Below are 20,395 nucleotides of genomic sequence, written 5' to 3'. Positions count from 1 at the left end.
GCATTTCAAACATTGGTCTTTTATGTCATAAAATGACATTTGTTTCCTTGACATGGCAACATCTTTAAGATACAATGTTGATTGAGTTTTTTCCCCTAATAATTTCAGATATAATAAGATAATCCTGATATCAAGTGTTATTGTACAAACTTATGTTGCTGGTTGATTCCTACTAGTATACATTTCTATTCCTTCTTTCCCCTAAGTCTTGAAATCTTCTTTTCACAGAAGTACAAGGGAGAGAAAATAAGCGCTATAATGTAATGTTATAAACTGCCCCCTTGGAAATCCCAGTAGTTTTGACATTTGGAATCGGTGATACGTAATTATTTTTTAAATACATGGTCGACTTTACTGCAGTCTTGGTCCTGGGCTTCTGGCACACTACCTGAAATCACCCTTGCTAAGATGTTACTGCTATTAGAGAGCCTGGCTACAGTTGCTATCTGGTTTATTGAGGAGCATCAGATAAGCTCAAATTCCCAGATTATTCACTGTTTTGTTTCACAACGGAAAAAATATCTCAAGATCTGTCATCTTTAAAAATGCTGCTAACTCTGTGGCTTCAGTGTGTAACACTGATTTCTTCCTCAGTATCTCTTCCGTCTGCCTCCCGTCTTCATTACTACCCTCCTAATCTAAGACACCGTCATCTCTCACCTGGACGACCGCCATAACCTCCTAACTGGTATCTCTGCAACCACCCTTACCCCAGAGATAATTCTGATGTTTCCTCCTATCTTTTGGCCCATACTCTGTTCTCTGCTGGGGAATAATTTTTCTTCCCCTTTGGCCAATTTATCTCTGCCTAATAACACTCTTACTTCCTCTCTCTCTCATAACTTCTTCAGGAAAGCTTCTCCTCACCCGCAAAAGTAAATCAGATGTTCACATATCTCATAGCACCCTTATTTTTCCTTCTTATAGTATGCAGAAATATAGTTACCTGATTGATTAATTCATGTCTCATTCGCTGTGCTAACTCCACGAAGGCAGGAATTGAATCTCCTCTACTTAAAAATGTACCCCCAGTACCTATCACAGCGCCCTGTATACAGTAGATGTTTCTTAAAGAATGGAAGGTTTTAAGACTCCAGGTAGACTGTTAGTTGAAACAGACTTTCTGTTTTGTGCTGCGTACCATATTAGACTCTTGAAGGAGAAATGATTGAAGAATATGCAACTCTTAACTTTAGCAAACCCTTTGATTACGTTGTATTCTAAAGATGTTAATGACAACACATTTGGAAAGGAAAACAATACATAATATTTAAAGAATAAAAATCTTCAAACGACCAGTTCTATAGAATGTTACAATTAATTTTAAAGAACACTTAGTGTTCTTTGTCATGTGAAAACAAAATCTCAAAATTTGTGTATGCAAAGAACCATATGTCTGTCAAATATTGATATGTACCTGTGACATATACATAGTAATTACATTATTTTAAAGTGATCTAGAAAGTAGTGAGTATAAATTTATGTTTGAATTTCAAGCTGATGAAAAATTTCTTCTCTTTAGTATCTTGAATGATTAACACAGTCTGTGTGATATGTTCTGTGATATTGTCTTCCACTAAAATTGAGTTTAAATGAAAAATTCTCAATAATTATTTATATACCTCTAAACAAACTCAGACTTTTCATTAAATGCTTCATTGAAGCATAAGTTTGCTGTTGCTGGGTTTCTTAAAGATATATTCCTCTGTGGAAATATATTTTGAAGGAGACTTAAATGATCTTGCCTTGTAAGTCAGTGGGGTAACTGTTTCTGTTCCTATTTGATGAGAGGCCTTTTGCCAGAATATTAAATATATGATGTGGATAAGATCACAAATCATAGAAAGAGAATTCAAGATTTCATCTTGCATAGTTCTCTGCTTTATGAAGGTACGATATTACCACTCATTTTATGATTAAAGCACATGTGGCCTAGAGATGGTAAGTGATTTGCCCAAGCGTGATAGGTATAGGTGATGGTTGACTTTAGTATCAAATTGGATTCTAAGTGGTATATACTAACTAGACAAGATTGTTGACCTGAAGAAAGCTTTCTCTTCTAAATTTCTTCTTACAAATGAAACAGCCTTGCCTCATTTTGAATATAGCATGATTCTTTGTTATTTCTCAAGTGAAGACTGTTTTCCAGATACTAATTTAATCAGAGAGGCTGGATGGTATGATTTGACAAAATATATTTCTAGACCCCATTTTGGGCCAATAGTGCTGAGTATTTAGTTGTAATTTTCTTAGTAAATCCTGCCTTGTTTGTTTATTTATTGCAAAAAGTGGATGATGGAACGTGAGCTACATTAGGACAAGGACTTTGTAATGTTAGTTAGAGTGTTTATATTCTCAGTGTAGATACCTAATAAATACATATTAATTGAATGAATGTTGAGAAGACTTTTAAAGAAACTTGGGCTTAATTGATTGCTTTGTGTGAAACTGATCTCGGGATGTTTAATATTTTTATTCTCATTGTCAGTTTATTTTAGCAGGTACACTTATTGGAGACAAAGTTATGTTTGTTCAACAACATTTGAAGTTGAGGCCCATATTATGAGAAATAGCTGAGTAATGTGTTTCTTTTATTCTTTAGCAAATATTTAAGTATCACTAGGAATTTAATATTGATTTGGTAAGTACCAGTATGTGCCGTTTTCATAAGTTTGAAAAATAACTTGGATCTTAATGGTCAAGTAAGTGTAACAGGTGTGAGGCACTGTCTTAGAAGGTGAAGGTCTCTTATTCTGCTTGTCCACAGGAAGACTTGAATGTAAATGGTTATAGCATTACTCATAATCACCAAAAGCTGGAAACAATTAAAATACCCATCAGTTTGTGAATGGATAAATCAAATGTAGTATATTTATACAATGGAATATTAGCCAGCAATAAAAAGAAACAAACTACTCATACATATAACAAAATGGATGAACCACAGAAACATTATGTAAACAAAGTCAGATACACTTGAGTACATAGTATATGATTCCAAAACTATAGAGATGGAAAGCTATCCAGTGGTGGGCTAGGGGATGGGAGTGGAGATGGACTGCAAATGCACGTGAGGGAACTTTTGGGATGATAGAAGTGTTCTAAAACTGGGTTATGGTAAAGGTTACACAACTGCACAAATTTACTGCAGCTCATTGAACTGTACACTTAAAATGGGTGAGTTTTATATTATTTAAATGTACGCCTGAATAAAATGGTTTAAAAGAAAAGATTAACTGTTATTTATTACAATAAGATAATGAACAGCCTTGAACATGTGACAAATGCTAAAAAGAACTAAAGGTGGAATGAAGATTAAGCAGATTCCTTTAACACTTGAAATAAACTAGTAAGTAGGGAGTATAGCTGGTTAGAACAAGGCATTTCCACTTTCCTGAAGCTCCCAGAGCAAGAAAATTGAGCTATACTGCCAACCTCACCTCCCTCACTCCCTTTGAGAACCACTTTTCCGTGATTCTTTGAAATAGATGTACAACATAGGTGTCTGCTTCTAGTACTATAGGGAGAAACAGTATATTAACAAAAATTAGGACCAACTTCAAAAAAATGGACTTTATATTTATTATGGGTAATGCTGTTACAATTCATCAACCCCCCCCCCCCCCTCCCCAGCAAGTACTTGTTGAATGTTTTTTTCATGCCTCTTTCCTGAAAATATTGAATTACAATTTGGAACTCAAGTGAATAAGGAGCATTAATATTTTCTCCATTTTTACAGGTTTTTAGAATGTTGCTCTGTAATAGAATGTTATAAACTAATGAAGTAGTCTAGATAATTAGGGGTTTATCTTCTTAAATTTCCTGTTTTAACCTTTGAAAATATGCTTAAGAGCAGTAATTGTAATCTTAAAAATTCTCTATAGTTTCCAATATTGTTCTCTCACCTAAGAAGTGATTATTTCCCTAATAATGTATAAACTTTAGTATGTATTGGGTGGTTTGTAATTTCTGGCATTACTAACATTAGAAAGCAAGCCAGGTATAGTTATCTTAAATCCACTTAATATTTAAAAAAGTAATATATGTAACATGTATGTAGTAATATAAAGTAATATGTAAAGTTATATGTATGTTAAACTGGCTCCAAACCTTTAATCACATGGTTGGTCTTTCTGGCATGGTCAGCCTCCAATGTGAGTCATCTCTTTAGCATAAACTCAAGTCCGGGCCAGGGCCCACCATGAATAATGGAGACATTGCTATCACTTGGGAAATTCTAAGGTTTTAGAAGCTCTGTCTCAGGAAGTTGGGACAAAGACGACAAGACAAATTCTTTATTGTTAAACTAATACTTTCCATACATTGTTGGGTTCTATTTGCTAATATTTTGTTAAGAATTTTTATGTCTATAAAAATAGACATAAAAATTTTTATGTTCACGAGGGATAGTAGTCCATTTTTGCTTTGTTTTATTTGTTATCCCAATGTAGTTTCTTTGTCAGGTTTTTGGTATCAGGGTAATAATACTGTCCTCAAAATGAGTTGGGAAATGTTCTCTCTCTCTTTATTTTTGGAAAAATTTTTCTATAAGATTGGTATTATTTATTCCTTAAGTGCTTGGTAAAATTTACTAATGATGATTTCCGGCCTATAGTTTTCTTTGTGGGAAGGTGTTTTTTTTAATTACAAATTTAATTTCTTTAATAAATGCAAGTCTATTCAGGGTTTTTAAATCTTCTTGAGTCAGTTTTAATAGCATGTGTTTTTAAGAATTTGTTCATTTCCTCTAAGTTGTTGAATTTATTGGCATTAAAGTTGTTCATAATATTCTCTTATCCTTCTAATGTATATAGGATCTGTTGTGATAGACCCTCTTTCACTCTTATTTGTACATATTAGTAATTTTTGTCTTTTTTTTTCTTCATCAGTCTTAGAAGAAGTTTATCAGTTTTGCTGATTTTTTAAAGTCAGCCTTCAGGTTTATTGATATTGTTTCCTGTTTTCTGTTTTGTTCACTCCTGTTCTTGGCATTATTTCTTTCCTCTACTTCAGAGTTTTTTATTCTCAGCACTGTTTTGGGCCAGATAATTCTGTTTTGAGCATCATAGGTTGTTTAAAGCATCCCTGGCCTCTCCGTAGAAAATGCCAGTAGCGTGTCCCTAGTTGGGATGATCAAAAATGTCTCTAGATGCAATAGAATGTCTTCTGGTGAACAAAACAGCTCACAGTTGAGAACCATTGCTTGACTTCTTTTGGTTCTTTTTTTTTTTTTTTTCTTTTTCTAGCTTCTAAAGATGGAATCTTAGGGCACTGATTTTGGGCTCCTCCAGCCGCAACATAAGGATTTAAAGCTAAACATATTTCTCTAACTACTGTTTTAGCTGCATCCAACATATTTGTTAGGTTGTGCTTTCATTATTTTTCAGTTCAGGATATTTTCTAATTTCTCTGCAGTTCATTCTTTGATTTGTGACACATCTTCCAAGTAATGATTTTTTTTTCTACCAGTAGTTATGTTACTATTATTGATTTCTAATTTAATTCCATTGTGCTTAGAAAACTTACTCTGTATGATTTTCGTACTTATAAATTTATTTTAAAAATTGTGCTTTACAAAGTGCATAACTTAGGAATATTTATGCAGTATGCCAAAGGATTTGTCAAAGACTTAAATTAGGGTGTTTGCTATAATTGAAGATGAATTGATTTTTACAGAATTCAGTTTATATGTAATTTTTCCCCTGTTTATTGAAAATGTACATATAACAAAATGTACAGATCTTAAGATTACAGCTTGATGAGTTTTCACAGTGGTGAAGAAATAAAATATTACAGACTCTTCTTAGAAGCCATTCTCTTAACTCTTTCCAGTCACTGTCACCCCCTCCCTGATTTTCGATACCACAAATTAATTTTGCCAGTTTAGAACTTTATATGAATGGAGTTACACGGTATGTATTTTTGTAGGTTTGCCTTCTTTCATCCAACATTATGTTGAAATTATGAAGATTCTCCCATGTTATTGCATAGTAGTTGTTCATTCTCACCTGTCTATACAGTCTTACATTATGTGAATATCTCACAACTTAACTCATTCATTCTACTATTGATGGGTATTTGTGTTGTTTAAGTTTGGGGCCAGTGAAAGGAATGAGCATTCTTTTGTGTATCCTTTGGTGAACATATATTAGTTTGGTGTATTCCTATAAGTGGAAATGTTTAGTCATAAGGTGTATATATATTCAGCTTTGATATACAGTAGGTCCTTGGGTTATATCGGAGATCCGTTCCTATGGCACGACATAACGCGCCTACATAAGCACCTACGTCACTCACATGGAGCACATACACAGCAGTAATGAAGTGAAACAGTAAAAAAATTTAAAAGAAAGATAACAATTCCTGACCTTTACTTGTGGTAAATAAATAATAAAAAACATAAAGCACATATGTACATACGTCGAAATGACAGAACTTTTTTTTTTTTTTATAAATAAATGGGAGATGGCGACATAACCACGAAACGAGTACGTCGAGTACGATGTAACCCGAGGACTGCCTGTATAAGGTTTAAGCAAAATTTTATTGTTTTTGTTATGCATCCTTTTAGGCACTTGCTTTTTTGTGGTCTTAGTTATTGTGGTGATGTGGTTTTGTCATTGTTAAAGATAGCAATAAATTTCTTATGGTGCATTTTTTCCGAAAAGTCTGCAATATTAAAAAAATATTCTATATCCCCACTATATGAGAATGTATTTATAATTGTATACTTGTATTATTGTACTAATGTTTTATAAATACAAGATAAAGTTTAAGAAGAATAAATATAAATAGCAGTTTTACTATTCCACTAATTCTTTTTCACCTCCTTCAGGCATATACTTGGCAGACCCTTTCTCTAAAGGTTTCTGTTTTTCTTGCCCTTTGAGTGTGTGTGCGTGCATGTATGTGTATACATATGTATATATATATGAAGTATAAGCTTTAGGATACAGTTAGGAGATACTCATTTACTAGTAGCTTCATAGGATATGTTCTTTTCATTGTGTGGGGGGCAACATCCATTAGGCACTTCAGGATTAGAAAGTAAGTGAAAGAAATATGTTGGTAAATTGGGAGTTGGCTCATTAATTCAACAAATATAGAGGTCTTTTCTTTTACAAGAAGTGAATATTAATTCTGAGAATGGGGGCTTTTATTTTCCTTCCATGGTGGCACTACTCTTACTATATTTTGCAGTTTCAGTTCTATGCTTGCTTCATTTTATTAACTGCCACCAAACTGCCCCCTAAAGAAAACAATGAAAAGTCACAGATCTGGTTGAGTTAATGACTCCCAGTTAAATAGGGAATGTATTAACATGTCTGTCTTATAGGGATGTTATTTGTGAAAAAGATTGCCTGTGATTCAGTGGTAAAATGATAGAAATGCCATTCTCTCTGTCCTTGGAAGTTAAGCATTCCGAGTAAGGATGTCTGAAAGAAAGACAGTTAATTAGTGTTTGCGCTCAGAGGGGCATTTTATTTGGAGAAGAAGAGTGGGTTAACCAGATAGATTATTCAGTACATCTCAACCTTATAGGGAATTTATCATAATTGAATATTTCAGTGGCACATTATTGGAAGGGCTTGGTTGGACACACAGGCTCAGAAGAGCAAAGAGGTTGTTTCTGAGTGTGGCGGTATGTGATAAGTTCAATTACTCATTTGTTGCTAGCATTATTTAGATTATTATTTTCTCTGTGTACATATAGTTAGGCGTCTTTCTCTCTGTCATACCCTAAATCTTGTACTGTCCTCACGGCTGACTAAATAATGAAAATATCAATCTTTTCTCTCAGTTTCTTTTTTCATCATCATGGTGGTTTGTTTATTTTCAAGCTAATTCCGGGTGTTACTGGGAGCCTGTCAGTTTGTCCCATGTAGTATACATAATACTTAATAATACCAGTACTTATTAAAAATAATAAGAATATTTGCAGTAGCTAATGTTTCAGTTTTACATATGAGGAAACTGTTAATCAGCGAGGTTAGAATTTGTCCTCACAGCCTAAGACAGCTTTGAACACTTAAGATACTCAGTATTTGTTGACTTGAGATTACAGGCAAAGAACAACCATCAAAATAGGAATAAACACTACTGATGCAGTTTTTTTTTAATTTGAAGAACATGGCAGTATGATAAAGATTTGTACATATGTGATCATTTTTGCTTCTTGGTGTTTGGAAATCTTGTTTAATTTTGCTAGTGGTATAACTAGATATGGTATGTATTTCCTGGTTTGGTGAAAAAGTTCATATTCTTAGCTGTCATTTTATATTTTTTAGATAGAGGATAAATGATAAATAAAAATCTGAGAGAGGTGAGAACTTGCTGTTAAAATTTTGTTCGCAGCAAGGGGGCAAATTATGTTCTTTTGGTGCTCCTTTGATAATAGGCTCAATATAATATTGGAATTCAACAGTTGGTTATCTTTGGGTATATTTTGTTTTTATGGCCATATATGGGATTGCCGAACTGTTTAGAATACATTTATGGTACACAGTCTACTTCTTTCTAAATAGATTGTTACCATTTATTACTTACTCTAGTATTACATTGTTTTCATTTTACTTTTTCTGAGTTTTCTTCTCAGATAATGGTAATTAAACCAAAACTTACTAAGAGGGAGTGGGGAATTTTATTATTGATTGCCCATTCAAATTTTGAATAATATTTCTTTGTTTTAAATCTCCTTAAAATGCCTTTTTTCTATTCTAACTTATTGACTTACTTTGACATTTCAATCAAACAAAAAACAACATAAAAACTTTTTATAAATACATATATGATAATAGATATTTAGTTGTAATATAATTTACTTATTGGGTATTGAACTCTTGAGTCTCTGTTAGACTAAAAGTTCAATGTTTTTATAGTTTCTTCCATCTGGATTGTACATATCTTTGCCTTTAATTTGGCTGAACTCTTGAAGGATCCTAAGATTCTTTTTTTTACCTCCTTTGATGGAGAAGTCCTTGAATTAAGATAATCTCTTAAAAATGAATGTCAGTCTTTTTTATCCTGTGTCACTTGGACCTTATGAAACTGCCAAGGAAGCAAAAGATGGACAGGAGACAGGAACTCAGGGAAGCCTTGTGGCTCTTGAACTAAGACAGTGGGTAAAATTTCCACAAAACTATGAGACTGACAAAAACGCTCCTACTGTTAAAATTTAGAAATTTGATTATTAAACATCCATTTGAAAAATCAGATTAAAGTAATCAGTAATGTAATATTGTGAAGGCATTTAACATTAACCAGAATACACTATATTAAATGGTTAAAAGTTTTAGTTCTAGTGATAGGAGCTTAAATTCTCCTTTATAGAAGTCCTGCTATTGTTAATGTTAAATTATTGTAAAAGTAATACATGTTCACTCAAGAAAACTAGTATAACATAGTTCTGATAGTAGCTAACTTTAGAGTTTATTATATTCTGTCCAGTGTAATCTTGTTTATTCCTCATAACAGTAATATGAGGCAAGTATTACTGTTTTTCCTAGTTCGTAGATGAGGAAACTGAGCACAGAGAAATTAAGGGACGTTGACAAGGCCACACAGTATTTGAACCCAGGCAGTCTGGCCGTAGAATCTGTGCCCTTCAGTGTTCCTTGTCACCAGGTGGTTAAGAACTTGGGGTTTGGAATAAGAAAGACCTGGGCTTAAGTCGTGGCTACCACTTATACTCTTGGGACAAGAGCATCTCTCTTGACCTTTCTGAGCCTTAGTAATCTTGTTTATAAAACAAGGGCTGTTTAGGGGATAAAATGAGATAATGTATGTTAACTGGTTGGCACATTCTTTAGCAGACACTATGCTTCTTCAATAGATGGTATTATTATAACAAATACTGATAAGCAAAATGAAAAAAGTCACGAAAAGAAAACAGCCATTGTTAGCACTTTGAGGTATATCCTCCCAGTCTCTTAAAAATGTGTTCCCTTATGTTATTATTATATCTTCTGCTTATGTTATTTTTCTCTCTTATAACTTTTTCTTGTTTATATTTTACACAAAAGGCAGGAAGACTTGAATTTGTCTGTGTAACTTAGGAGTAAGGCAAGGCTGTTTCAGCTTCTGAGCTGTCAAAACCTTTTCTCCCTGTGTTTAGGAGTAAGTGGAGATGGGAGAGGACATAGAAGTACATACACTTTTTTTCTCCTTTTAAACAAAAATGAGGTTATATGTGAATTAAAGTTTCTGATATAATGTCTGCAAATCAACAAAATGTGGGATAGTAGAAATAGAAAAGAACATGTGCTAGTATTAACTTTATTAAAATAACAATGAAACTCCAGTTTCAGACTATTTAGAGATATTAACTGAAAATACTGTATCTGAGTGAACAGTCTATTTCTTCTTGATGAGTGAGATTATAGAAGTCTGATCATATATTACATTGTTAAATAAATTCACTGAATGTGGTATAGCAGGTAACTAAACTAATTCCTCCTTTCTAAAGCCTTAGAAACAAAACATGGCTAATGCTCTTTTTTTCATTTCCTTTTAGGTCTACACACAATGAGCTGGAAAAGAATCGGTGAGTCATTGATGAGGTGCAGTTTTCATTTATGTTTAAAAAGCAAACTCAACATCTTACCTGTGAAAATAATGTAATAATGCGTATGTAATCATATATATATGTATATATATTACATTTTTAAATCTTTTTATTGATTTTTAGAGAGAGAGGGAGGGAGAGGGAGAGAGAAGCATTGATGTGAGAGCAGAGCATTGATCAGCTGTCTCCTGCACGTCCCCTACCTGGGATTGAGGCTGCAACCCAGGCATGTGCCCTGACCAGGAATCCAACTGGCAGCTTTTTGGTGCCCAGGATGACACCTAATCAACTGAGCCACACCGGACAGAGCTGTAGTTATATATATTTTTAAAAATGTATAGCATATCATGATTCTGCTATATATGTATTTTCTCCAAAAAATGCCTTAAATACTAAGCTTACACTATCCAAACTGGAAATACATTTTTTAAGTTTGTTTCAGTTTTGCATTTATGGTATAGCCTTTGTTTCTGTCTGTGAAAACAGGCATAATGCTTTACCTAGAGAATATAAGAATGCATAAAATAGTTTCTGTCCTTAAGGAACTTACAACCTCCTGGGGAGACAGACAGGTAATTAAAAATCCTATGTAAGTATGGTGAGTATGGTAATGGAGAAGCAGGGATGCTGAAATATTACTTTGGAGGGTCCCCTGATTCTTTTTTGAGGGAGTCTTGGAAGGCTCTACAGAGGATGGTGAGTGAGCATTGTATATTGAAGGAACTTCAAAATTTTCAATATGAGTATGAAAAATTGTTGCCTAAGACAAGCCAGGCCAGAGGTTGACAGCTATGCTGAAGAGTTTAGACTTTTCCTGAGAGCAATAGGGGGCAGTTGGATGATTTGAAGATGGGTTGTCATACAATCCACTTTGTGTTTTAGAAAGTTCACTTTGGCTGCAGTTTGAAGAATTGGTTGATTAGAAGAAGGGATCTCAGAGACAAGAACACTCTTTTGGAGGCTATTGGAAGCCTCCTTGGTAAGAGATGATAGAGGCCATTGGAGATAGAAGTAGACAGAATAAAGAGATAGGATAGGGTATAAGCAATAGGAATAGGTGATTAGTTTGCTATAGAAGGTTAAGTTTTAGGTGGTATTAGTATTTACTGAGAGAAGGAGTATAGGAAGAGGACAAGTTTGGCAGAGAAGGTGAAGGTTTTACAAATACTCTCTTTTTGATAGACATTAGATTAATAACCAACAAACTGGAATTGTCTGCACCAGTCATTTTGTTGTTATTGATAATCCTTACCAAGGATATTTTTCCATTGATTTAAAATTTTTTTTTAAATATATTTTTATTGATTTCAAAGAGGAAGAGAGAGATAGAAACATCAATGATGAGAATCATTGATTGGCTGCCTCCTGCATGCCCCCTACTGGGGGATCGAGCCCACAGCCCAGGCATGTGCCCTGACCGGGAATCAAACTGTGATCTCCTGGTTCATGCGTTGATGCTCAACCACTGTGCCATGCCATCTGGGCTCCATTGATTTTTAGAGAGAGTGGAAGGGAGGGGGAGAGACACAGAGAGAGAAACTGATGTGAAAGAGACACATTGACTAGTTGCCTCTTGTACAAGTCTCGAGGAGGGCCCGGGATAGAACCTGCAACTGAGGTATGTGCCCTTGACTGGAATAGAGCCCCACCCTTCAGTCCGAGGGCTGATGCTCTAGCCCCTGAGCCAAACCAGCTAGGGCTGTACCAGTCATTTTTGACAAAAAAGATTTCTGTGACCTTCAACTTTTTGTCCTGCCCGCCCCCCCCCCCTTTTTTTTTAATAGAAGGGACCTTACAGATTGACTAGCCTAACTGCCTCATTGCAGATGAATTTAAATGTCAAATTCTCCTGAACAGGCTTAACGTAGTGCTCCAGGCAGACTTTGGCTTTTCCCACTTTGTTTGTGTTATACTCTGTTCATCTCCTACTGTAAAACTTAATCAGGTAGTATCTGTTCATGTCTCTTTCTGCATATGACTATGATTGCCTCAAAGGCAGGGATTCTGTTTTGTTCAATTTTTGTTTTGTTTTGTTCAATTTTTTATCTTCAGCTCCTAGCATTTAATGCATGTAGTAGCTGATGGCTTCAATATTGAGTGAAGGATAGAAGTGGAGCAAAGTTTCGTGGTTTAGTAAAGATGTTTGCTGGTTTGTAGCAAAGCAGTTTGGCAGGAAACCTTTCATTTTAAAGAATCTCTTTTCTGCCTTATATTATGGCTAATTAAAACATAGCAAGAAGACCAATAAATAACAGCTCTGAGGATTCGACAAATAAAACCTTACATTGAACTTTAAATTAGAGCTCAGAGTATATTTTGGGCCACATGCTTTAAATACTGATAAACATGTGGCTTTTGTAATTATTTCTTCCACCTGAATATGTGGTCCTTGGGTGAGACTCTCATTGGAAACCTGGCAAAAAACCTTTTAACATTGGAGTAAAGAGAATCTTCAGTAAACTGTTCAGAATGGAGCTCTTTAAATCTTTGAGTAAACTTTGTTTCATGCCTTCTGCATACCAGTTCTGATTTACTGATAACTTTATCACCCATAATATTACTTTGCTATACTCTATAAATTGTTTAATCTAGTGTCTTTCTGTGGCACTGGTGTAACGTGTGTGGCTTTTGTTGCCTGGACTGTACACAATCTCCAGTGTCTCCAGTGAAGGTTTTTTGTTCTCCTTTTATGTACTTAAGCCTAAGGCTTTCTGGTTGGTTTCCTACCCTACCTCACTTAAGGCATGGTTCCCCCATCCTCTTCTGTCCTATCCTGATAGTCCTAGATAGCCTTTGTTTCTCAAATTATTTCTTCCCCTCTCTCTCTTCTTCCCTTCTTTCCTTTGTCCGTTCATCCCTCCCTCTCTTCCTTGAGGCTTAATTGAAAGGTAATATAGAATTCACTTTTCCAAGATGAATTTGTTTTTAAATGGGGTATTTATCAACATAAATAAATCTTATTTAATGGAATATGTCAGAGAGTGAGTGCCAAAGGAAGAGTCCAGTTCAATAACCTCTACTTCACTTCTGAAAAGTTACAAATTTGGCTTTTGATCCAGCAAAAAAAAAAAACAGACATGTTGGTAGATAACGGATGATTTAAGGGAGGAGGGTGTTTTAGCCAAATTTGCAAGAAGCCAGATATAAAAAATATTTTAAAAATTTAAGCCTGTATTGTAATTACATTTTTAAGCCTTTATCTAGTTCTATTTAATGGTGGGTTTTTTTCCCCCAAGACACCATTTTTTATTTGACATTTTAAATTTAAAAAAAGTTAATCTAGCTTTGGCATCCTTTAAAATAAATAGAATTTTGGCTTTACCTTTCATTTGCTTTTGAGTGTGAGCCCATATGAGAAAAGTAATTCACTATGAAAAGGGCAATTTGATGTTGGTCTTCATTCTGAAAATACATTTCTGAAGTAATTCATAGTTTTGAAATGTTGCCACTTTATATACATACTAGAGGCCTGGTGCACAAATTTGTGCACAGGTGGGGTCCCTCAGGGTGGCCTGCAGGGATCAGACCCCAGCTCCCGTCCCCAGGCTCGCAGCCCCAGCTCAAGCCCCCAGCCTCACAGCCCCAAAGCCCCACTTGGCACCCCGCCATGGCCTGGTACCACCTCCTCACCTGCTCCACCATCCTGCCACGGTCCTGCTCTCATCAGAGTCCATCGGGCTGGCAGCACCTCCACTGCCACCCGCTGCCAGCACCATGTTGCTGAAGCCCACCATGTTCTGCATTGCCCCTGTGGTCAGTGCACATCATAGCAAGCAGTCGAACTCCAGAGGGGACAATTTGCGTAGTAGGTTTTTATTATATAGGATTGATGTCAGAAGTTTTTTCGTTGTTGTTTTTTTTTAGCTTGGTTCTAAAATCTTGCACATAAAGTTGCTTTGAGTTAGTGTTTTCTACTGGGGCAATGCAGTGAGAATTAGAGTAGATGGCTTTAAACTGTTAGTGAACTTAAAGCCCCAAGATTGTTGAAGCCCTGGATCTGTCCTTGAGGAGACAAAAGCCAACAAATGTTGAGGTTCATATTCCCAGATCTCAGAAAGAAGCCTAATGGTGGAGATTTGGGTCTGGCTGGCCCAGAGAAGTTTGTTCTGGTCCAAAATTACCCCAAAATGCCTACAGCCGATTAGGGAGCTGTAGATAGTCCCAGGACTGATGAAGAAATTCAGATCCTTTTTTAGATAGGTCCTGATGGGCTTATTTCTGCCTAAAACCCTGACAGCTACACTGAGCCTAGTCTAGATGGTTCAGAGCATTTGTTACTTGCATACTCATCCTGTCTCCCTAGACCCATAATAGGTCATAACAGACAAGGAGGTAGAGGTAAAAGGTCACTAGGATACCTCTAACTGTTCTGCATTCCCCAAGTACCTGTATGAATCATCTCATGGTAAAATGAACGAATCTTTGAGATTTAAGAATTAAGAATTTACATTAACTTACCTTATGTGTTGGGTCCTTTGCCAGAGTAGAAACCGTTACAGATTTTAGATTGCTTCATTGTTTTTTATTTTATTAAATTGAAATTACTGATGATGTTTTTGAAAGAACAACAACTTTAACAGGACTTAAATGGTCAGGAACCTTAGTGCTGATGGCAAGAGATGCCATCCAACCTTAATATCTGTCATTACATTGAAACAAAAGGCTCACCTTTATTGCAAACTTGGCAAAGCTAGAAGGCCCAAAGGAGGATAATGGACTAATAATGCCTTCCTAGGCAGAGCAGAAGTGCCTGAGTATTTTTGATTAAAAAAAAAAAAAAAAAAAGCATGTCCAATAAATGGGGGCAATAGGTATCCTCCATATAGAGCCTTTGTCGTACTTCTGAGGCAAAGATGAAAATAAGCATTTATAGAGTACTTACTGTGTTCCCCCGCTATGCAATACTAAAAACTAGCCATTTTGACCAGCATCACTACATTTTGAAGTAAGATGATGGAAACACAAAACAGACCTAATCATGATCCTATCTGATCATAAATATGATAGCTGTGTTTAATAGCAGTCTTTTTCTTCAGTAATGATTAATAAAACCTGTGCTTGGCATCATGGTAGGTCAAATAAACTATAAGATACTGACCCTATCCTATTCTTAAGGTTACGGTCATTAGAGTTGGGTAATTACATAGATTGCATCTTTCAATACCAGTATCTAGTTAAATTAGCAGTGAATTCTAGAAAGGTGTACAAAAATTGGTTTTCATACTGAACGTTGAAACCCAGTTGTGGTCTGTGTAGTCATTTTAGTGAGTCATTTTGAAAAAAGGAATAGAATAGAAAATATCAAAGTGCATTGCTTGAAGTAAAGTTACATGATGTAAAATACTATGGTCATAGTAAAAAAGCCACTGCTCTGGATAGTCGAGAATATGTGCTGGGCCATGAAGAAGAAATAGAATTTGAATCTAAGGAAAGGGGGCAGTCCCTGGAAGCAGGAAGGTGGCATCATAAGCTGTATTCAAACAGTGAGTAGACCATATGGAGGGGAAGAACAGTCAGTCAAATTAATAGTGGAAAATGAGGCTGGAAAGGTGGTTTAGAATTAAATTGTGGAATGTTATTGAATGTCAAGGAATTTGGAATTTATATTGTTGACAGTAGTGAGTTTTTGAGGCTTTAGAAGCAACAAGATAGGCATGATTAAAGCATTAAAAAAAGATTAGTCTAGTTACAGAAGCAGGGAGACTGTAGTGAAAGGATATAAGAATCAGCAGTCAGGTGATAGAAATGGGAACCAAAAGGAAGAGAGAGGACTAGGAAACCATATAAAGAAAGAATATTGTTTTCCATCAACTCCTCACATTTCATTCTTCACATAGCAGCAACAGGGATCTTCTCAAAGGATATATCATATTTTGTCATTTCTGTTTATAATTTCCCATTGGCTTCCCATTGCAATTAGGAAAAATCTATGGCCTACCAAGTTCTACCATTCTATCTCTCATCTACAGTCCAGCTGGCACTGCCTCCCCCACCTCAGACATACCATGTTCATTTTCATCTTGGGCTTTTGCACTTGCTCTTCCTTTGGTTTACAGCGGTTCTCAACCTGTGGGTCGCGACCCCTTTGGCAGTCAAACGACTCTTTCACAGGGGTCGCCTAAGACCATCCTGCATATCAGATATTTACATTATGATTCATAACAGTAGCAACATTACAGTTATGAAGTAGCAATGAAAATAATTTTATGGTTGGGTCACAACATGAGGAACTGTATTTAAAGGGCCAGAAGGTTGCTCTAACTTGCTCTAACTCTTCATCATTATTTAGTTCTCAGTTGTCTGGTCATCTCCTTAGAGAACAGTAATTGCTCGCTGCCTCGTCCGCCCGCCTCCCCCCCCCCCCCTCCCCCCCCCCCCCCGCCCAGTCACTCTCTATCCCATTGTCTTTTCTGTTGCCTTAACATTTATCTCTGAATTATTTTGGTTACCTGACTTCTTTCACGAAACCATAAATTTCAGGAAGGGAGGGGCTTTATTTAGGCTTAGCATATAGCAGTCATTCAATAAATATCATTGAGTGACAAAATGATTCTGTGTACTATTGAGTGTATCTATAACCAATAATATGTGTTAGTGAATTATAATAACACTAGAGGCCCGGTGCACTAAAATTTGTGCACTCGGGGGAGGGGGGTATCCCTCAGCCCGGCCTGCGCCCATTTGCAGTCCAGGACCCCTTGGGGGATGTCCACCTGTCGACTTAGGCCCACTCCCCGGGGGATCAGACCTAAGCTTGCAGTCAGACATCCTTCTGGCAGACATGGAGCCCTCGGGGGATGTCCGACTAAAGGCTTAGGCCCCCAAGGGAGCTGTGATGAGGAAGCTGGGGTGACAGAGGAGCCATGCTGTCCCGCCCCGCCGCCCTGGGTCGGGTTGCACATGGGACACCCGGACGGTGGCCAGGTGGGCCGGCGGATCGCTGCTGCCCCGTCTGGCCACCCCAGGTCGGGTCACACATGGGATGCCCGGGCGGGCCGGCCGATCGCTGCTGCCCCTCCCGGCCGCTCCGGGTCGGGTCGCACACGGGACGCCCGCCGCCCCGGGTCGCAGATAGCAGGCCCGGATGGCGGCGGGGCAGGCGGGATGGCGCTGACCCGCCCCGTCTGCAGTATGCAAATTAGCCGCCATCTTTGTTGGTGGTTAATTTGCATATCACTCTGATTAGCCAATGGGAGGCATAGCGAAGGTACGGTCAATTACCATGTTTGTCTATTATTAGATAGGATAAGTGAAAAATAACAAATAATATACTCTTGAAAGTGTAACAGGCATTATAATAAAATAATTTCAAAGGAGGTAAATGGAATATTTAATTAATTCTTCAGATGTAAATTATATGGTCAGGCCGGAGTGGCTCAGTTGGTTGAGTATTGTCCTGGGCACCAAAATGTTGCTGGTTTGATTCCCAGTCAGGGCACATACTTGGCTGGGGTTGCAGGTTTGATCCCCAGTTGGGGAGCATATAGAAGGAAGGCAACTGATCAATGTTTCTCTCTCATATCGATGTTTCTCTCTCTCTCTCTCTTTCTCTGTCCCTCCCTCCCTCCCTCTCTCTCTCCCTCTCTGCATGTCCTCGAGTGAGGATTAGAAAAAAGTACAGTATATGAAAAAGCTTGATGAGTACCAACATCTTAAAGGATTTTTCCTATGCAGGACTTTATCCTGCTATTAAGAAAAGAGTGAGTAACCTTTTTAAAACCGGGTAATTGATTCTTTCAGTTCTTTAGGATAGTATATAGTACACTAAAATAAAGACGGGAGGTTTTGTAAAGGAGAACACTTTACTTGATGGAGTTTATGCTCCACTTGTGAGGTCTTTATTCTTTTCTCATTCCATGAGTTGAAATGGGAAGCATTTTTATGAGGTAAAGATGCATATATACTTGGAGACTAGATGTCACAAATAATTTCAAGTTTTTTGTGTTAGAATTTTTAATATATTACTCATGTTGATCTTAATGGTTTGGACATGATAATGAATACAGTACTTTTTTCTAGATTATTCACATGTCCCCATTTGACCCATTGACCCATGGAAATTTTGACAGTGTTTTAGTCTACCTTATCTTAGAACAAATAAAAGGAAATCTTTATGACCATGGGTAAGGCAGTGGTTTCTTAGTACATCACCTGACTATTTAGGATTCCTTGGCAGGAGGAACATAACTGGTTTTAGCTGCATATTTTGGGTGCTTGGATGACATTTGTTTAAAAAGAACATACACTTTTATATACAGTGTGCACATTCAAGAAAAAAACGTACATTTGTTTTGTTAGGAGTGAAAAATAAATTGCAAGGGTAGTTTGGCAGAACTTGCATTAAAAACAAGTTATGGGATTAAGGAAACTAAACCTTTATTGTAGGTTTGATATAACTGGAGCTGGATCAAAAGTCTACAGTTTTGAATTGGGTTTGGTAATTATGGAAAGTTTAATCAAAAGTTCTTAGTAGCCTTGGTTTATTACTGAGATATAAATCTCAGTATGAAAATACCTTATAATAACTTCCTTAGCCTGATAAATAACATTTATGAAAAACCCACAGCTAATGTCATATTTAATAGTAAAAGACTGAATGCTTTTCCCTAAGATCAGGAATAAGACAAGGATGTCTGCTCTCATGATTTCTCCTCAGCATTATACTGGAGGGTCTAGTCAGGACAATTAGACAAAAGGAAGAAATAAACAGCATCTAGATTTGAAGGGAAGAAAAAAAGCTCTGTTTGCAGATATCATAGTCTTATGTATAGAAAATCCTAAGAAATCCACAAAAAACTATTAGAGCTTATACACGAACCTAGCAGAGTTACAGTATTCATGAATAACACACAAAACCCAGCTGTGTTTCTATACATCAATAATGAACAATCTGGAAATAAATTTAAGAAAACAGTTCTATTTACAACCGCATCCAAAAGAATCAAATACATAGGAATAAACTGAACCAAAGAGGTGAAAGATTTGTACATTGAAAATGACTAGCCCTAGCCAGGTAACTCATCTGGTTAGAGCACTGTCCCAATTCACCAAGAATTGTGGGTTTGATCCCCGGTCAGGGCATATACATATACAATGAATACATAAGTAAGTGGGACCACAAGTAGATGTTGTTGTTTTTTCTCTCTTCCTTCCTCTCGCTCTCTAAAAGCAATCAATAAAAGTTTTTAAAAGGAGAAAATTACAAAGCACTGTTTTAAGAAATTAAAGAAGACATCTGTGTTTATGGATTGGAAGAGTTAATTAATATTGTTAAAATGGCAGTACTTCCCATATTGATGTACAGATTCAATGCAAGCCCTATCAAAATCCAAGCTTTCTTTTTAGCAGCAATTAACAACTGATTCTAAAGTTTACATGGAAATACAAAATACCCAGAGTAGCCAAAATAATCTTGAAAAGAACAAAGTTCGAAGACTAATAATCCCAATTTCAAAACACTACAAAGCTATGTAATCAAGACAATGTGATATTGGCCTAAGAATAGACTTATAAATCAACTAGAGGCCTGGTGCACAAATTCATGCACAGGTGGGGTCCAGCCAGCCTGCCCCGAGGGGCCGCGGGCAGTTGGCTGCCCCCCCCCCCCAATTGGGGAGGTGGGCGTTTGGGGGTGGGGCCTGTCAGGAGGAGGGGCCACAAGTGGTTGGCCGGTTGATCCTGCCCCCCTGGTCAAACTCCCAGTCAAGGAGACAATTTGCATATTAGCCTTTTATTATATAGGATAAAATAGAATCTAAAGCTATTCCCTCATACTTAGGGTCAATTAATTTTCAACAAGGTGTTAAGTCAATGTGTTTTCAACAAATTGTG

General features: G+C 36.6%; 1 protein-coding gene across 3 annotated transcripts in view; it reads left to right on the top strand.

Moving 5' to 3' along the window:
* Positions 1-20,395, top strand: part of MXI1 (MAX interactor 1, dimerization protein) — a 70,609-nt gene that overhangs the window by 23,207 nt on the left and 27,007 nt on the right. For all 3 annotated transcript variants that reach the window (XM_070432310.1, XM_070432312.1, XM_070432311.1), the window contains exon 3: positions 10,514-10,543. In XM_070432310.1, coding sequence (XP_070288411.1) covers positions 10,514-10,543 — 30 coding nt within the window. The remainder of the gene's footprint in view (positions 1-10,513; positions 10,544-20,395) is intronic.

This window comes from Myotis yumanensis, unplaced genomic scaffold, assembly GCF_028538775.1.
Source record: "Myotis yumanensis isolate MYYU_CA2020_CCGP unplaced genomic scaffold, mMyoYum1.0.hap1 SCAF_13, whole genome shotgun sequence".
Lineage (NCBI taxonomy): Eukaryota > Metazoa > Chordata > Mammalia > Chiroptera > Vespertilionidae > Myotis > Myotis yumanensis.
The sequence above is the reverse complement of the archived record's forward strand: the minus strand, read 5'-3'. Positions and strand labels throughout refer to the sequence as shown.